Source organism: Phycodurus eques, chromosome 1, assembly GCF_024500275.1.
Source record: "Phycodurus eques isolate BA_2022a chromosome 1, UOR_Pequ_1.1, whole genome shotgun sequence".
NCBI lineage: Eukaryota > Metazoa > Chordata > Actinopteri > Syngnathiformes > Syngnathidae > Phycodurus > Phycodurus eques.
Window position 1 is genome coordinate 15,107,886 of NC_084525.1, and position 13,078 is coordinate 15,120,963.

The 13,078-nt window shown below is 40.5% G+C and overlaps 1 protein-coding gene across 1 annotated transcript in view; it reads right to left on the reverse strand.

The window, feature by feature from the left end:
• Positions 1-6,430: 6,430 nt before the first annotated feature.
• Positions 6,431-13,078, reverse strand: part of LOC133404262 (protein SOGA1-like) — a 96,952-nt gene continuing 90,304 nt past the window's right edge. Inside the window, 4 exon segments of the mRNA XM_061679996.1 lie at positions 6,431-8,271; positions 9,938-10,347; positions 11,031-11,249; positions 11,899-12,166. Coding sequence (XP_061535980.1) covers positions 8,128-8,271; positions 9,938-10,347; positions 11,031-11,249; positions 11,899-12,166 — 1,041 coding nt within the window. The 3' untranslated portion in view covers positions 6,431-8,127.

The window sequence follows — 13,078 nt, forward strand, 5'->3', positions numbered from 1 at the left end:
CCCGGCTTTCACTGTTGTAGTGACTCTGACCCACATGTAGACTGGTTGGGCGAACTCCCATGCACCCTCGAGGACCCTGACAAGGGTGTAGAGCTGGTCCACTGTTCCACGGCTAGGACGAAAACCACACTGCTCCTCCTGAATCTGAGATCAAACTTCCCGACAGACCTCCAGCACCCCTGAATAGACCTTACCAGGGAGGCTGAGGAGTGTGATCCCCCTGTAGTTGGAACACACCCTCCGGTCCCCTTTCTTAAAAAGGGGGATCACCACCCCAGTCTGCCAATCCAGAGGCACTGTCCCCTGCTTGTTAAGCAGTTTATTAAATGAATCACTGATATTTGTGAGGACGCCCCTTCATTTTAGTACATGGGAACAACATGGAATTAACCACCTACAACAACTATTTAACAATGTTTTTTAGGACAAAGTAAAAGAAATCGCTCAAAAGTGTATACATTCATTTTATGTACTAAATCAATGCACTTACCTATCACCAAATGGGAAGAAGACCTCTCCATATCTGCTGACCGTAGCTACTGGATACAGATTTGTAACAATACGTTTAGAAGGACAAAAAACACAAATCTAAATCATATACAATATAAACCGCTCCATAGAACACACTTTGCTCAGTACACTATGCATAACAAGGGATTCTCTCCATCTAATATATGCGTGCAATGCACCAAAAATACCCCAGACACCTATTTTCATGCTATATGGGAATGTACACCATTTCAATGCTTTTGGACTCCGGTTATACCAAAACTCTCGTATATTTTGAACTGTAGGATTCCACTTTCCCCAAGATTGTGTATACTTGGCGAATTAAGCATAATCGACCTCCCTAATAAATATTCACAATCATTACTCGTCGCGTTAGCTACCGCTAAGAAAACAATTCTATTAAACTGGAAAAACAAACAAGCTATTAACATCAATCGGTTATTGTATTTCTTTTTCTTTTCCTTTTTTATTTTTATTTTCACACATTTTAGATCGGTTTGCATAGTGAAAAGACACATGCATGCTGTGGGGATCTTCTCCTCTTGTCCCTGTGTTTGTTGTTCTGGCGTCTGTGGGCGCGGGACTTTTTTCACTCCTTCCTGATCTCGGGGGTGTGGGGGAACCACTGGGGCGACCTCCTGGGTAGTAATGGCGGTGTGATGGTGACTCGCCCATGTTCCATGGGTGCTGGAGCGTTGCCAGTTGGCGACCGCCTGGGTCCCCCGCTCTGGCTGCTGGTGGGGGCCCCCCTGTCGCTCCTCGGGCCTGCTGGTGTGGGGCTGTGGGTGGGGGTGTTTGCTGGGGGGTGGCATTGGGTCCCTGCGGCCCCCACCGGGTGGTCAGTTGTCGGGGCACCTCGGTGGGGCCGGCGGACCGCCCTGGGTCCCTCGGTGCGGGACGAGACCCATCCGCCGGGCTGCTCTCGGGTGGACCTCTGGGCCCGATCCAGCCCCTCGATTGATTGGGTGGGGTCCTCAGCCTCCGCGGTGCGGGCACAGCAATTACAGGACACTTCTGTCAGTCTTTGTGCATGTAAAAGGGTGTCAATTCACTTGCACGTATCCGCGGGCACACACCCCTAGGACTCTTTCACGGGGTGTGGGGTCACACACTTACTGCGACAAATAATTCATGAATATGCAAATCGTTTGTTTATCCCCTGTTTATCAATGTTAAAGTCTCTTGTTATGACGAAATAGTTGTCGTCAATACAGATCACTGACAGCAGTTCTGAAAATTCCTCCATAAATTTTCCATTGTTCCTTGGAGTTCTATAAATTATTATAACAATAACCTTTGGCTTTACTAAAAAAAAAAAAAGAGATATTCAGAATGGCTAAAATCACCCAGTATAATTCCTTTATGCTGAAATAATGATTTAAAAATAGTATCAATTTCACCACCTTTTTTTCCTCCCATTTCGACACTTGTTCATAAAATAAAAATTTACTGGTGTTGCCTCATTCAGAATGTGATGTTTCATTTAGTAGTAAAAAGTGTAGATCATAGGTCATAATGATGTCATTAATCAACATTGATTTGTTACCCAGTGATCTGATATTGAATAGACCGAGTCTTGCAGAGATAACTGCAGGCAATGTTTTTTTCCCTCGCACTAAGCTCGTAGCTCTACTTTCATTGTGCCATATTTCTTTAACCAACTGTCTGTCTCTTGTAATTACAGGGATGAAAATTGCCTGATCTCCACAGATTATTGTGAAGAATGTTGTTTGTATTTGATATGGAGTCACAACCCCGCACATATTGATCTGATTCACAGTTATGATTTTACGATTTAAGAGGTGTTTCTAGGTTTAATGTACAAAATGCTATAAAAGGAATCAAAAGGAGATGTGTTAAATTTTGGAATGATGTCAGTATAAATTTGAAAAATGATACTTATGATATATTATAAATAATTTTTATTTTTCAAAATACTTGTTTGTAAAGCTATTTTTGAAGATTGTAAACATTAAGGACTTGTCTGTTGTGTTTTTCCCCTTATAGTTTGGAAGCTGGTAGCTTAATTAGATATGTTTGTTAAAAAGTAGGCTAGGCTTCAATAAGCGTATTGCCAATTCTGGCACCGCTCAGCATATGACTGTTGTTTGTTAAAGTGTCAGTATCGTGAAATATGTTGCTGTATGGTGGCTGAATAAAAATACTACTCCTAAACAAGCTGCCATTCAAGCAAGATCTTTTTCAGGGACGTCCCTGCTTATTTTAGCAAGACAGATGTTACAACAGCATGGTTTTGTGGTAAATGAGTGTGAGTACTAGACTGGCCTGGCAGCAGACTCCCATTGTAAATGTGTGGTGTGTTACCCATCCATCCAGTCTCTGAACTGTTTTTCCTTAATAGGGTCGCGGACGTGCTGGCGCCTATCTCAGATGACTTCGGGCGTGAGGCGGGTTATACCCTAAATTGGTTGCTAGCCAATCACAGGGCACATAAAGACAACCAACCATTGGCACTCACATTCACGCCTACGGACAATTTAGAGTCTTCAATTAACGTACTGTGCAGGATTTTTGGAACGTGGGAGGAAACCGGAGAGAAGTAAGACAACAGAGAACCCATACTGTTGAGCAGCTGGTTGTAAATCAAGCAAGAATAGGAATGAATTTCACCAACAAAGCTTAAACAATTAGTGTCCTTAGTTCCCGAATGCTTACGTAGTGCTGTTAAAAGAAAAGTTCATGTAACATAAGTGGTAAACATGCCCCTGTCCCAACTTTTTTGGAACATGTTGCAGGCATCAAAATTCTAGTGACTATTCGAAAAATAAAAAACAAAGTTGATCAGTTTGAACATTAAAGATCTTGTCTTTGTAGTATATTTCAATTGAATAAAGGTGGAAAAGAATGTGCAAATCATCGTATTCTGTTTTTATTTACATTTTACACAACATCCCAACTTCATTGGGTTTGTTGATTGAGTCCTGATAATCACGATGCATATTCGTACAAGGGGGGAGTGTGTGTGGTGAGCCGGTGGGACATTTAATGAGGCGCTTGTTTCGTCAAGATGAGCTGGCGACTTGGCACACCACATGTAGGAGGCGGGTACTCATTGCACCCATTCGCCGCCTGTGGCCTTCTGGATGGGCATCATCTCAGCAGCAATTGGTACCTTCCTGCTGCTGATAGTATACCTGATGCTAATCTGTCTTTTTTTCTTTTACTTGTATGACTGACGAAGAATGTTTAAAAACACAGTGTCTTCAAGCAAAGAACCACACCTTCACTAATCCTTCCTTCCTACTTACATACATGCTACGTGTCATTCAGGCATCATCAAAGCGTGAGTAATTTCCTCCATCCCCATAATGACTACAAGCTTTGCAGTGTTGTGACGGAGACGTAAGCACGAAACTGAGCGAGGAGAGCGAGACGTGTCCGCTAATTCAACGGTACTTAAATTTGGTTTCCTCAACCACACAAGACGTGAAGTGTGAAACAACATGCAATAGAAAAAACTCTGCGGTGCGCAGTCCTGCGGTCTTCCGCTCACTGAAACAGCAGGGAAAATGTCAAACTTGAGCCGCCATCTCAAAAGAAAACATAAACACAGTTAAGCTAATGTTAACTGTAAGTATCACCAGCTCATCAAATTTTGTCTTTACTGAGATGAATATTTCTGGAAAACGGTTTTAATTACACCTTAAATTGGCTTTAACAGTATCTTTGGCTGTATCTTATGCCAAATAGTGAAAATTTGACGGCCATTATAACTGCATTTAAATTATTTTTTTTTTTTACAGTTTAGCTTTTTTTTTTTAACAACTCCAAAAATTCCTGAATAAGCGGTGATAAACCGTTAAAAAGCATTTTTGTGGTTGCCCCCCCCCCCCACCCAAAAATGAAAAAACAATGAAAAAAAGCAAACATATTAAAAAATAAATAAATAAAAAATACAATCGGCGTCCTGGAACGGATTGTGTTCGACGACAGAAGTTCCACAGAAGTGCCAAATATGAAGGTTATTCAATTTGAAACATTGTTATTACACATTCAGAATTGGGTGGGTATTTAAAAAAGAAGAAGCAAATGGGTGTGGAATCTTTTGATCTTTTTTTTTGTCACATTCATTCATCCATGATGTCCATGTTGGCAGCAAAATTTTTTCTTAATGTCTGTCTGTCATTCTAGCTATCGATCGAGTCAATATAAAAGAAAGACGAAAGAAGAAAAACTCTGAAGAAAATGAACCAGTGTGAAAATTCCAACATTTATTTGTGAATTCTATGGCAAAACACAGTGGGCAGTTAGACTACCTTTGTTTTACGAGCTACATTGGTCCAAAAAGTAAAGTAAAAAAAAAAAAAAAAAAGAACATTTTTTTTAAAAGCCCTCCTATTTTTGTTGTGTTTTTCATCCGGTTCAGAATACAAAGCCACTATGTACACAGAAAATGCTCAAGTGTGGTCAGTTAAAGTAGAGAGCTACATATTTCTACAGCGACCTGCATCAAGATCAGCTGTTGACGTTCAGCTTTTCTCAAAATCAACAACTAAACAATCTATTAAATCTACAAAATACTTGAATTAGTTTCCTTTTTTAAAAATGTCGCTTTCATTGCATTCTCCTTTTTAATGACGAATTAATTTTAAAAAAGTCAAGCATATTGGAGGTAATATGTCTAGCTAATTTACAGCTAGTCAGTGTTTGGGTACAAGTCTAAATATGAGCTAAGACTAGGATGAACAGCTAAGAAGTTAATGTACATATTGCCAATAGATGTGATGAGGACAAAAAGTTTAGGTACTTTTCTGAACAGCTGGTAAATATGACACCAGTAAAAGGATGTCTTATTAATGAAATGAAAAATTCCGACACTTATAACTTGAGGTGACTAAAACAATTTATGAGAGATTATAATTGTTCAGTTGACTTATTCACAAAGACTTGTCAAATTCGGGGAATGAATCAAAATGGCTTGATGATATATGGAACAACAGATCATATTTACTCCAATAGTTCATGTTGTTCTATTAGAATAAAATAAAGAAAGAGAAGAAAAATAGAAACACTTCTTACATGCATTTTTTTTTTGCCATTGTATGCTCCTGTCATTTCAAGCAACAGCATTGCAATAGTGTGTGATAAAGGCTAAATGTGCTTCCTATATATGCAATGCAACTGAAGCACAAAATTTACACACACCTTCGCATATTCCTATTAGTAACAATCCAACTAAATAGTATATTAAATATATTTAAATGAGGTCTTTATCCAAACAATGTGATTTGCTGCTGTAGAATGTGATAGGTAAACTGCTTTTAAGAACAATGGTCAGTTACAAAAAGTGGATATATAGATGAGCTAGAAAGAACAAGGTAGTATGCCAGCCAAAAAAATAACCATATATACTTTATATATATTTAAAAAAAAACAACTAAATAATTTATTTTCCAGAAATAACATTGGTATAAAATGTGCACTAGAAATATCACCCTATTCTAATCCTGTAAACCATTTGTTTGTTGTCCCTCTACTGTTATACATACAGTATTTTAGTGTAGCTTTTTGTGCATTCAAACAATCTTGGTCATTGAAATAAAAGGCCTGCTGGGTTTGTTTCAACATGGAGTCCACAGCCAATGTTACAGGCACTTCAATTATCAGCTGATCTTGATAATGGAGCTGATGCACGAGGACAAAATGGAATGAAATATGTACAGCCAAGTCGTTTATATATTTTGACTCGGTCTGTGTTGTGTCTTTTCTGCTTTAATTCATCCTGATTTGACGACAATGACCTGAACCTTTTTGAATCGGAACACTGACTCACAGCCTACGTGAGTAGCAAAATTATTATGAAGAGAAATAAAATGACAGTAATCGGAGAAAATGAGTGTCTCTCGTGTATGATAAAAGCAGTGTTTTGCTAAATTTTTTTTTTTGACTGTAACTGAAGTCAATTTTTTTTCCCTTTTCTTTTGGATGGGCAATTTAGGGTCTATGTAAAATGTTTTCTTTTAATTGTCTGGCATCGTGAAAAACGTTGTTGCGTTTGTTTTTGCAAATGCAGTCATTTGACCAGTGTTAACCTCCTCAGTGTACCTTTATACTACTACTAATAATACAAAATAATCATGAACGCGATTGTTTTTCCGGACTACTTACTCAACAAATACCTTTACAGCTTAAGCTGGGCATAGGCTTGTTAGTTTTAAAGGAGACATATTATGTTTTTTCCCCCCACAATTTAAAACAGGTGTCTTTAATAAAAGGTCTTTAAATATATCAAATAAAGAATTACAGTTCACTTAACATCCTCTCTGGTTGAAATCAACGTTATTATTTTTTTTTGGGGGGGAGGGGGTTCTGCCTCATGCAAATAAGCCATAGCTCCCCCCACCTTAATTATTGCTGGGCCCCCGCAGAGTACAGCTTTCTTGAACATGACAACGGGGCGGAGCTACAGACTTGTGACAAGACTAGCTGCTTCTAATAGCTCAGAGTGAAGAAAGAAGAAAAGTGCGCATTCGAAGACGGATCATATTTTCACTCATGAAGGCAGCACTTCATCACCAAGCTGCTGAATTACAGGACAATTCGTGAAGCGGCTCGGTGCATGTGCCGTCACAAAAGCTTTACATGGTTGTGTAATTTTGCAATTAATATGTTGGCAGGAACTTCAGAGACCCAAGTATCTGTTGACAATCAATTAAAAAGTAAATTTTCCATAATATGTCCCCTATAATTTAATTATCAGCTAATCGCTTTCCTCAGAGACTCAAATGCAGTGGAGATTGTATGACATTGTGAAAAAGGTTGTAATGTTTGCTTTCCAATGAACTTTTATCTACCTTGTTCCAAATCACTACAGCAGTTATCTGAGTGTATTTTCCAAAGAATGTCCCTTGAGCATGCGCTTTACGACGAGTGGCAGACCGAGCCACATTACTGTCATTGCCTTGGCTTGAGTTTTGACATCAGTGAAGAAAAACAAAAACAGGCACTTTACCTGTGGCCACATTAAACAAAACAAAACAAACAAACAAACAAACAAAAAATCTCAATTGTGGATAACAGCTGATGTTGTTTTTCCTTATAATCTACAAAGACATAATTATTATATAACACAATGGTCCCATGTTTGGAGAAAAGGTCTCCGGATTCCAAGTATTGTTGAGGTCTTCAAATGCTGGGTTTTTAAAAAATGAGCCATTTCACTTAAATTGTGAGATTGATGGTTTTTGGCCCTAAAAAGTTCTCCTCTATGTGTTTGTTGTATACAAATGAGCACATGCATGTGGCGTGGGAGGACTACATTCATTCGTTTAGACCCACCGAGACCGTTGTAATAGCTCAGTGGTGTCACATTAGGTCCATAGTGGTATTTATCAGACTGTCCTGCTGGTAGTTTTGTGATTCTTAAATGTGTATGAGGCTACTGACACTGAGTATTGTGACCCGGATGTATGTGTGTGTGTTACATGAATGTGTGCAGAGCAGTGTGTGTTAAGTTTGGCAGTGCGCATATGTGGCAGGTTAAGTGATGGGAGTGAATGTGATGGCATGGCAGTCATGTGCAGTGTCTGAGAGCAATTGTGTGCGCGTGTGTATGTGTGCCTATGTGTGTGTGCGTGCGTGGCAGAAGCAGTGTTGTCACTCCGTCAAAGTGTCTCCCGTCTCGTCAACTGAGGTCGACGTCTCGTGCAGGCGGTGTTTGCACTGTCCCAGCGAGCCACGAGGGCCTCGAGAAGCTCGGACGGGACAACTGGACGGGGCGATGCAGTCACACGGTCCGTCCTTCCACATAAAAACAAACAAACAAACAGCAACTTTAATTCACTAACCAAAGCAAGAGAAGATCTGCAACTGTGAAGGGGGAAACAAGTATTTGTTAATATACCGGTAGACATTGGACAAATACCATTTCTGTTATTGTGCTGCCCCCTGTTGGTAGTTAGTACTTGTTATTAAGTCACACTAATGCTGAGCAAACTGTCGTGTGCCTGCACAGTATTTAAAAATATTGCACTATTAACAAAGCTTAATTATAAAAAATCCCCTACTTAAAGCAATTATTTTTCAAATTAGGTCCTGCCATTAACTTTTATATATGGATTAAAGAATTAAATGTTATGTTGAAATATCCATCTATTTTCTATACCACTTCTCCTGCTAGAGCTTATTCCAGCTGACTTTGGGTGAGAGTTGGGTTACATCCTGGACTGATTGCCAGCCAATTGTAGGTTAAAAGTCGTTCATGCTCACATTCACATCTATGGACAATTCATACGCAGGTGTGTCAAATTCATTTTTGTAGGAGGCCACATTGTTGGTATGCTTTTGTCAACCATAGAAATGTATACTGTAATCACGTTGAAAGTTATTTTAAATGCTCTATTTAAACACATTATAAGCGAACAGTCTTGGTAAAAATTATAAGACCACCCTTGTTTCTTCAATTTCTTGTTCATTTTAATGCCTGGTACCACTAAATTTATTTTACGTGAAGAATCCAATAAACACGACAAAAATGCAGCTGATTCCACAATACTTGGTGTCTTATTTGACATGCTTAAGCTTAATTGTATTTCAAGTGATTTTGGTAATTATCAAGAAAACTATGGAAAGGGCTAGATATTAAATTAAATTTAACTCTTAGGAGATGTTTTTATTTTCATCATTATATTCATCCAAACAAATGTATCTTTAGTTGTACCAGGTATTAAAAATGAACAAGAAATTGAAGAAACAAGGGTGGTCTAATAGTTTTTTCCATGACTACATTTTAAAGCCATTTTATTTATTTAATCTTTGAGATCAGACAAATATGCGATATCACGGGACCGTAACTGGTGAACTGTGATATCACTTACTAAGTCCACTTTGCGATATACGGTAGAACCCTGCATATTTGCGCTTTGGCATTTGCAGATTTACCTTGTCACGGATTTATTTTTTAACCTATCACCCGTTTTTCACAGAAACCCTGCTTATTCTAATTTTTCCCCGATTCCCCGGTTTTCCGTCGTTAGTTTGATTCAATATTTATTCATTTATTTTTTCCAGATTTTTTTTCAATGGCAATTATTAGGGAGTGTCACTTATTAGCGGATTTTTATTATTCGCGGTAGGGCTCGGTCCCTATCCTCTGCGAATAGAGGGGTCCACTGTATATACACACATGCTGTTCGAACACACACATATACATACATACAGCATATCACAAAGTGGGTGTTTGAGCGCTTGGTTGGTCTTCCTCACATGATGTAAAAGTGTTATAAAAGTCACAAGACCCAAGTTGCGCTCGGTGTTAACGTTCCGTTATTTTCATACATGATGTTACATTGACTTGAAATGCTGTTTCGAATACTACTAAGTGCCCAAAGATACATTCAGTTCCACACCATAGCATGCATTGAGAAAATATCAAATATTTGAAGGTGCTTCAATTGAAAAGTCCCACCTCTGTTGCGGATCCTGTAGAGCCAGCACTGCCCGTCCCGTCCTTCCCTCCTCCTCCCATGATACTGACCATCTCGTCGCCGGCCGTCTGTCTCATGAACCGCTTGTTGACAATCCTGGTCACATTGTCGTTGCTTGCACACAGTCCAGCCAAGGCTCCGAGACCTCCCACGGGAGCCGGCAGACATTCTGGCTTGAGCTCATCCACGCAGTTCAAGCCTCCTCCAACAAGGGTGTCTCTTTGTATTCGCTCTCCTGGCAGGGTAACGCCTCCCTGGCTCTGGCTGCTGCACACATTCTTCAAGAACTCCTGGACGAGGCCGCCGAAGCGCTGGGTGTTTGGTTCAGAGCCACAGACTGACGTGCAGGAGGGTTTCCCTGTGGCCTGAGGGTGTCGCACTGGACTGGCACCTAAATACACATTGATCTTCATGAGTTAGGACTGACAGGTTGGCTGAAAATAAAAACATCTAATTTCATTTTGATAATTTCAATTGTTTGCTGATGCCTCTCTCTCTAGTCTTGGTTAGATTCTTTCTGAATGACACTTTTGACTTCCGCCAAGAGTAGTTAAATTTAATTAGCATTTCATTCATTAGCAGGATTTCGCTAAAAAACAAAAACAACAACAAAAAAGACATGCTTTACTATTTGGTACATCAGTATGGTTCGGTGTGCGCTCCATTTCTATTTAATTAGAGCAGTGGATTTTCATCTACAAACTTGATAATGATACGTGTATCTTGTAATTAATGGATGAAGAGTGTATCCATGTGAACCTTCAAAACACACCCAGAAGGAACACCACTTTCTTTTTAGAAAAAATTACTACAAATATTTGCAAATCAATTCTTGGCTTTTTCAGCAATTTACAGTTTAATTTAGGAGTTTTATCATTTTTTTTTTATTTTCAGTCTAATGAAAATCCTGGACTGGTTGCCAGTTATTTACAGGTCACTTCTAGCTAAACAAGCATTCACGCTTACATTCACATTTATGGACAATTTAAAGTCTTCACTGAACCAAGCATGCATGTCTTTTACTTCGTTCATCAATCATCTTTTCACTGTCTGAGTCGAAACAGTGTACTTTACCTCCGTCCCCCCTGCAGAGCGTCTCTGTGCTTCCCGAATGTTCCACCACACTAAAGAGGCTAGAGAGGCCGTCGGTGAGGCCGCTCAGCACGGGGCTGTCCCGGGTGGTGGTTGAGCGAGCCCAGGCTGAGCCTCCACCCCCACTGATGGCTCTCTGTTGGAGGCTCCACAGGCTGCGCTCTCGTGACGAAGGCGTCCCATCCAGTCTGGAGGTGGAGCCTGAAAACAAGTAAGATATATCATGATTTTTCAAAAAAAGAAAGTTGCTAATCACAGGAAGCATTATAGTAGTCTAAAGGCTTCTTTATACTCGCGCGGGCGGTGACCGCTCTGACGTCACTGCGGCTATCCCGTACGCAGTTTGCCTTTATACTCGAGCGCAACCCACGCACGCAGTTTTGAAAATGTATTGCAGTTTTCCTCCAAGTCGGGGGTGTCGCTACGGCTGGTATTGGCTAAAGACACCACAGAGTGGAGTTTCCGCTGCATTTTTTGACCATTTCCAGTAGACGTTTTTACTTTCCTTTCCGGAACAAGGAACAAAGCAACAACAATGGCTCCTGTGGAACAGTGCCTGCTAGAACAAATGGACCTAGATGACCAGATGATAAGTTTAATTATGCTCCCAAATCGATCAAGAAGGCGGCGGCGTAGATGGTATGTAGAACCAAGGGGAACCCTGAGTACGTCATCACAGCATGTGACTAAAACGGACCAATCACAAGAGATGATCTCTGCGGCATTCTACGCGTGACGCAGAGGAACTGCATAGGGACTGCGCGGCCCAATGTGTCGGTCACGTGATGTCGGCTACACGAGCGCGGGAGTATAAACAGGCCTTAAGACGCTTATTAAAAAGTGTAAATACCTGAGGACATGTGGCGCTGGAGTTTCGGGGATCCAAACTTGGGTGAGCAACAGGGCCTCTCGACTCGGCTGTGAACTTTGTCCAGAGACGTTGATATCTGTCTCGTTCGGGCTGACACTAACGGGATGGTGATTGTAGATGAGGGCCGGGGAGACCAGGCTTTGGTGTGCAAACCTGCGCCTCTGCTGCTGGAAAGGGTGTCAGTTTGAAGCCCGATGCTGACGCACTGAGCAGTTGTTTGTGTGGACCTGGTAGACATGCCGACCGCCTGGAAAAGGAAGTAAGGTAAAGCGTGAGGGGATTCTAAAATCTTAATCCATTTTTTTCTTCATTACAGTGAGTGAGTGAAATCTGATCCCAAGTATAAAATGGTTAGTCTTCATGACTGAGTTGCCAAAATTTTGTTTCATCTGTTGGTTTTATTGAACTCATTAACGCATTTGATTACTTTTCTCTTGCAGCGAAGTCAGGGCAGCACATACATACTGGTACCTAGACTTAATACACTGGTCGAAAACAAATGTATTATCTAAGATTTTTTTTTAAGCTGATATAGGACAATTTCAATGTGCTGAATCCAAAGATCAGACTGGTTTTGCTAAATTAGGTCAACTTTAGCTTTAGCGGTTCAAATAAGGTAGCACGGTGTCCGACTGGTTAGCATATCTATCTCACTAATTGAGGAGCAGGGTTCAAATCCGGCCTCGCCTGTGTGGAGTTTGCATGTTCTCGCCGTGCTTTCTCTGGGTTTCTCCCCCTCCAAAAAAAAAACCATGCACAGTAGGTTAATTGAAGACGGCGTACCAGGTGTACCCCTGAACTGGTCGCCAGCCAATTGCAGGGCTCATATAATCAAACAACCATTTGCAGTCACATTCACACCTACAGGAAATTTTTAGTCTTCAATTAACCTACCGTGCATGTTTTTTTTTGGGATGTGGGAGGAAACCGGAGTATCAAGAGAAAACACACGCAGGCACGGGGAGAACATGCAAACTCCACACAGGTGAGGCTGGATTTGAACCCGGGTCTTCAGAACTGTGAGGTAGATGTGCTAACCAGTCATCCACGTGCCACCTTTTCAGATTCAGCGATGCAAAATTGTCTGAAATCAGTTGAAAAACCATAGACACCATGTGTTTCGTTTTTTGTAACCCCGTATTATAAGTTGAATTTGTTA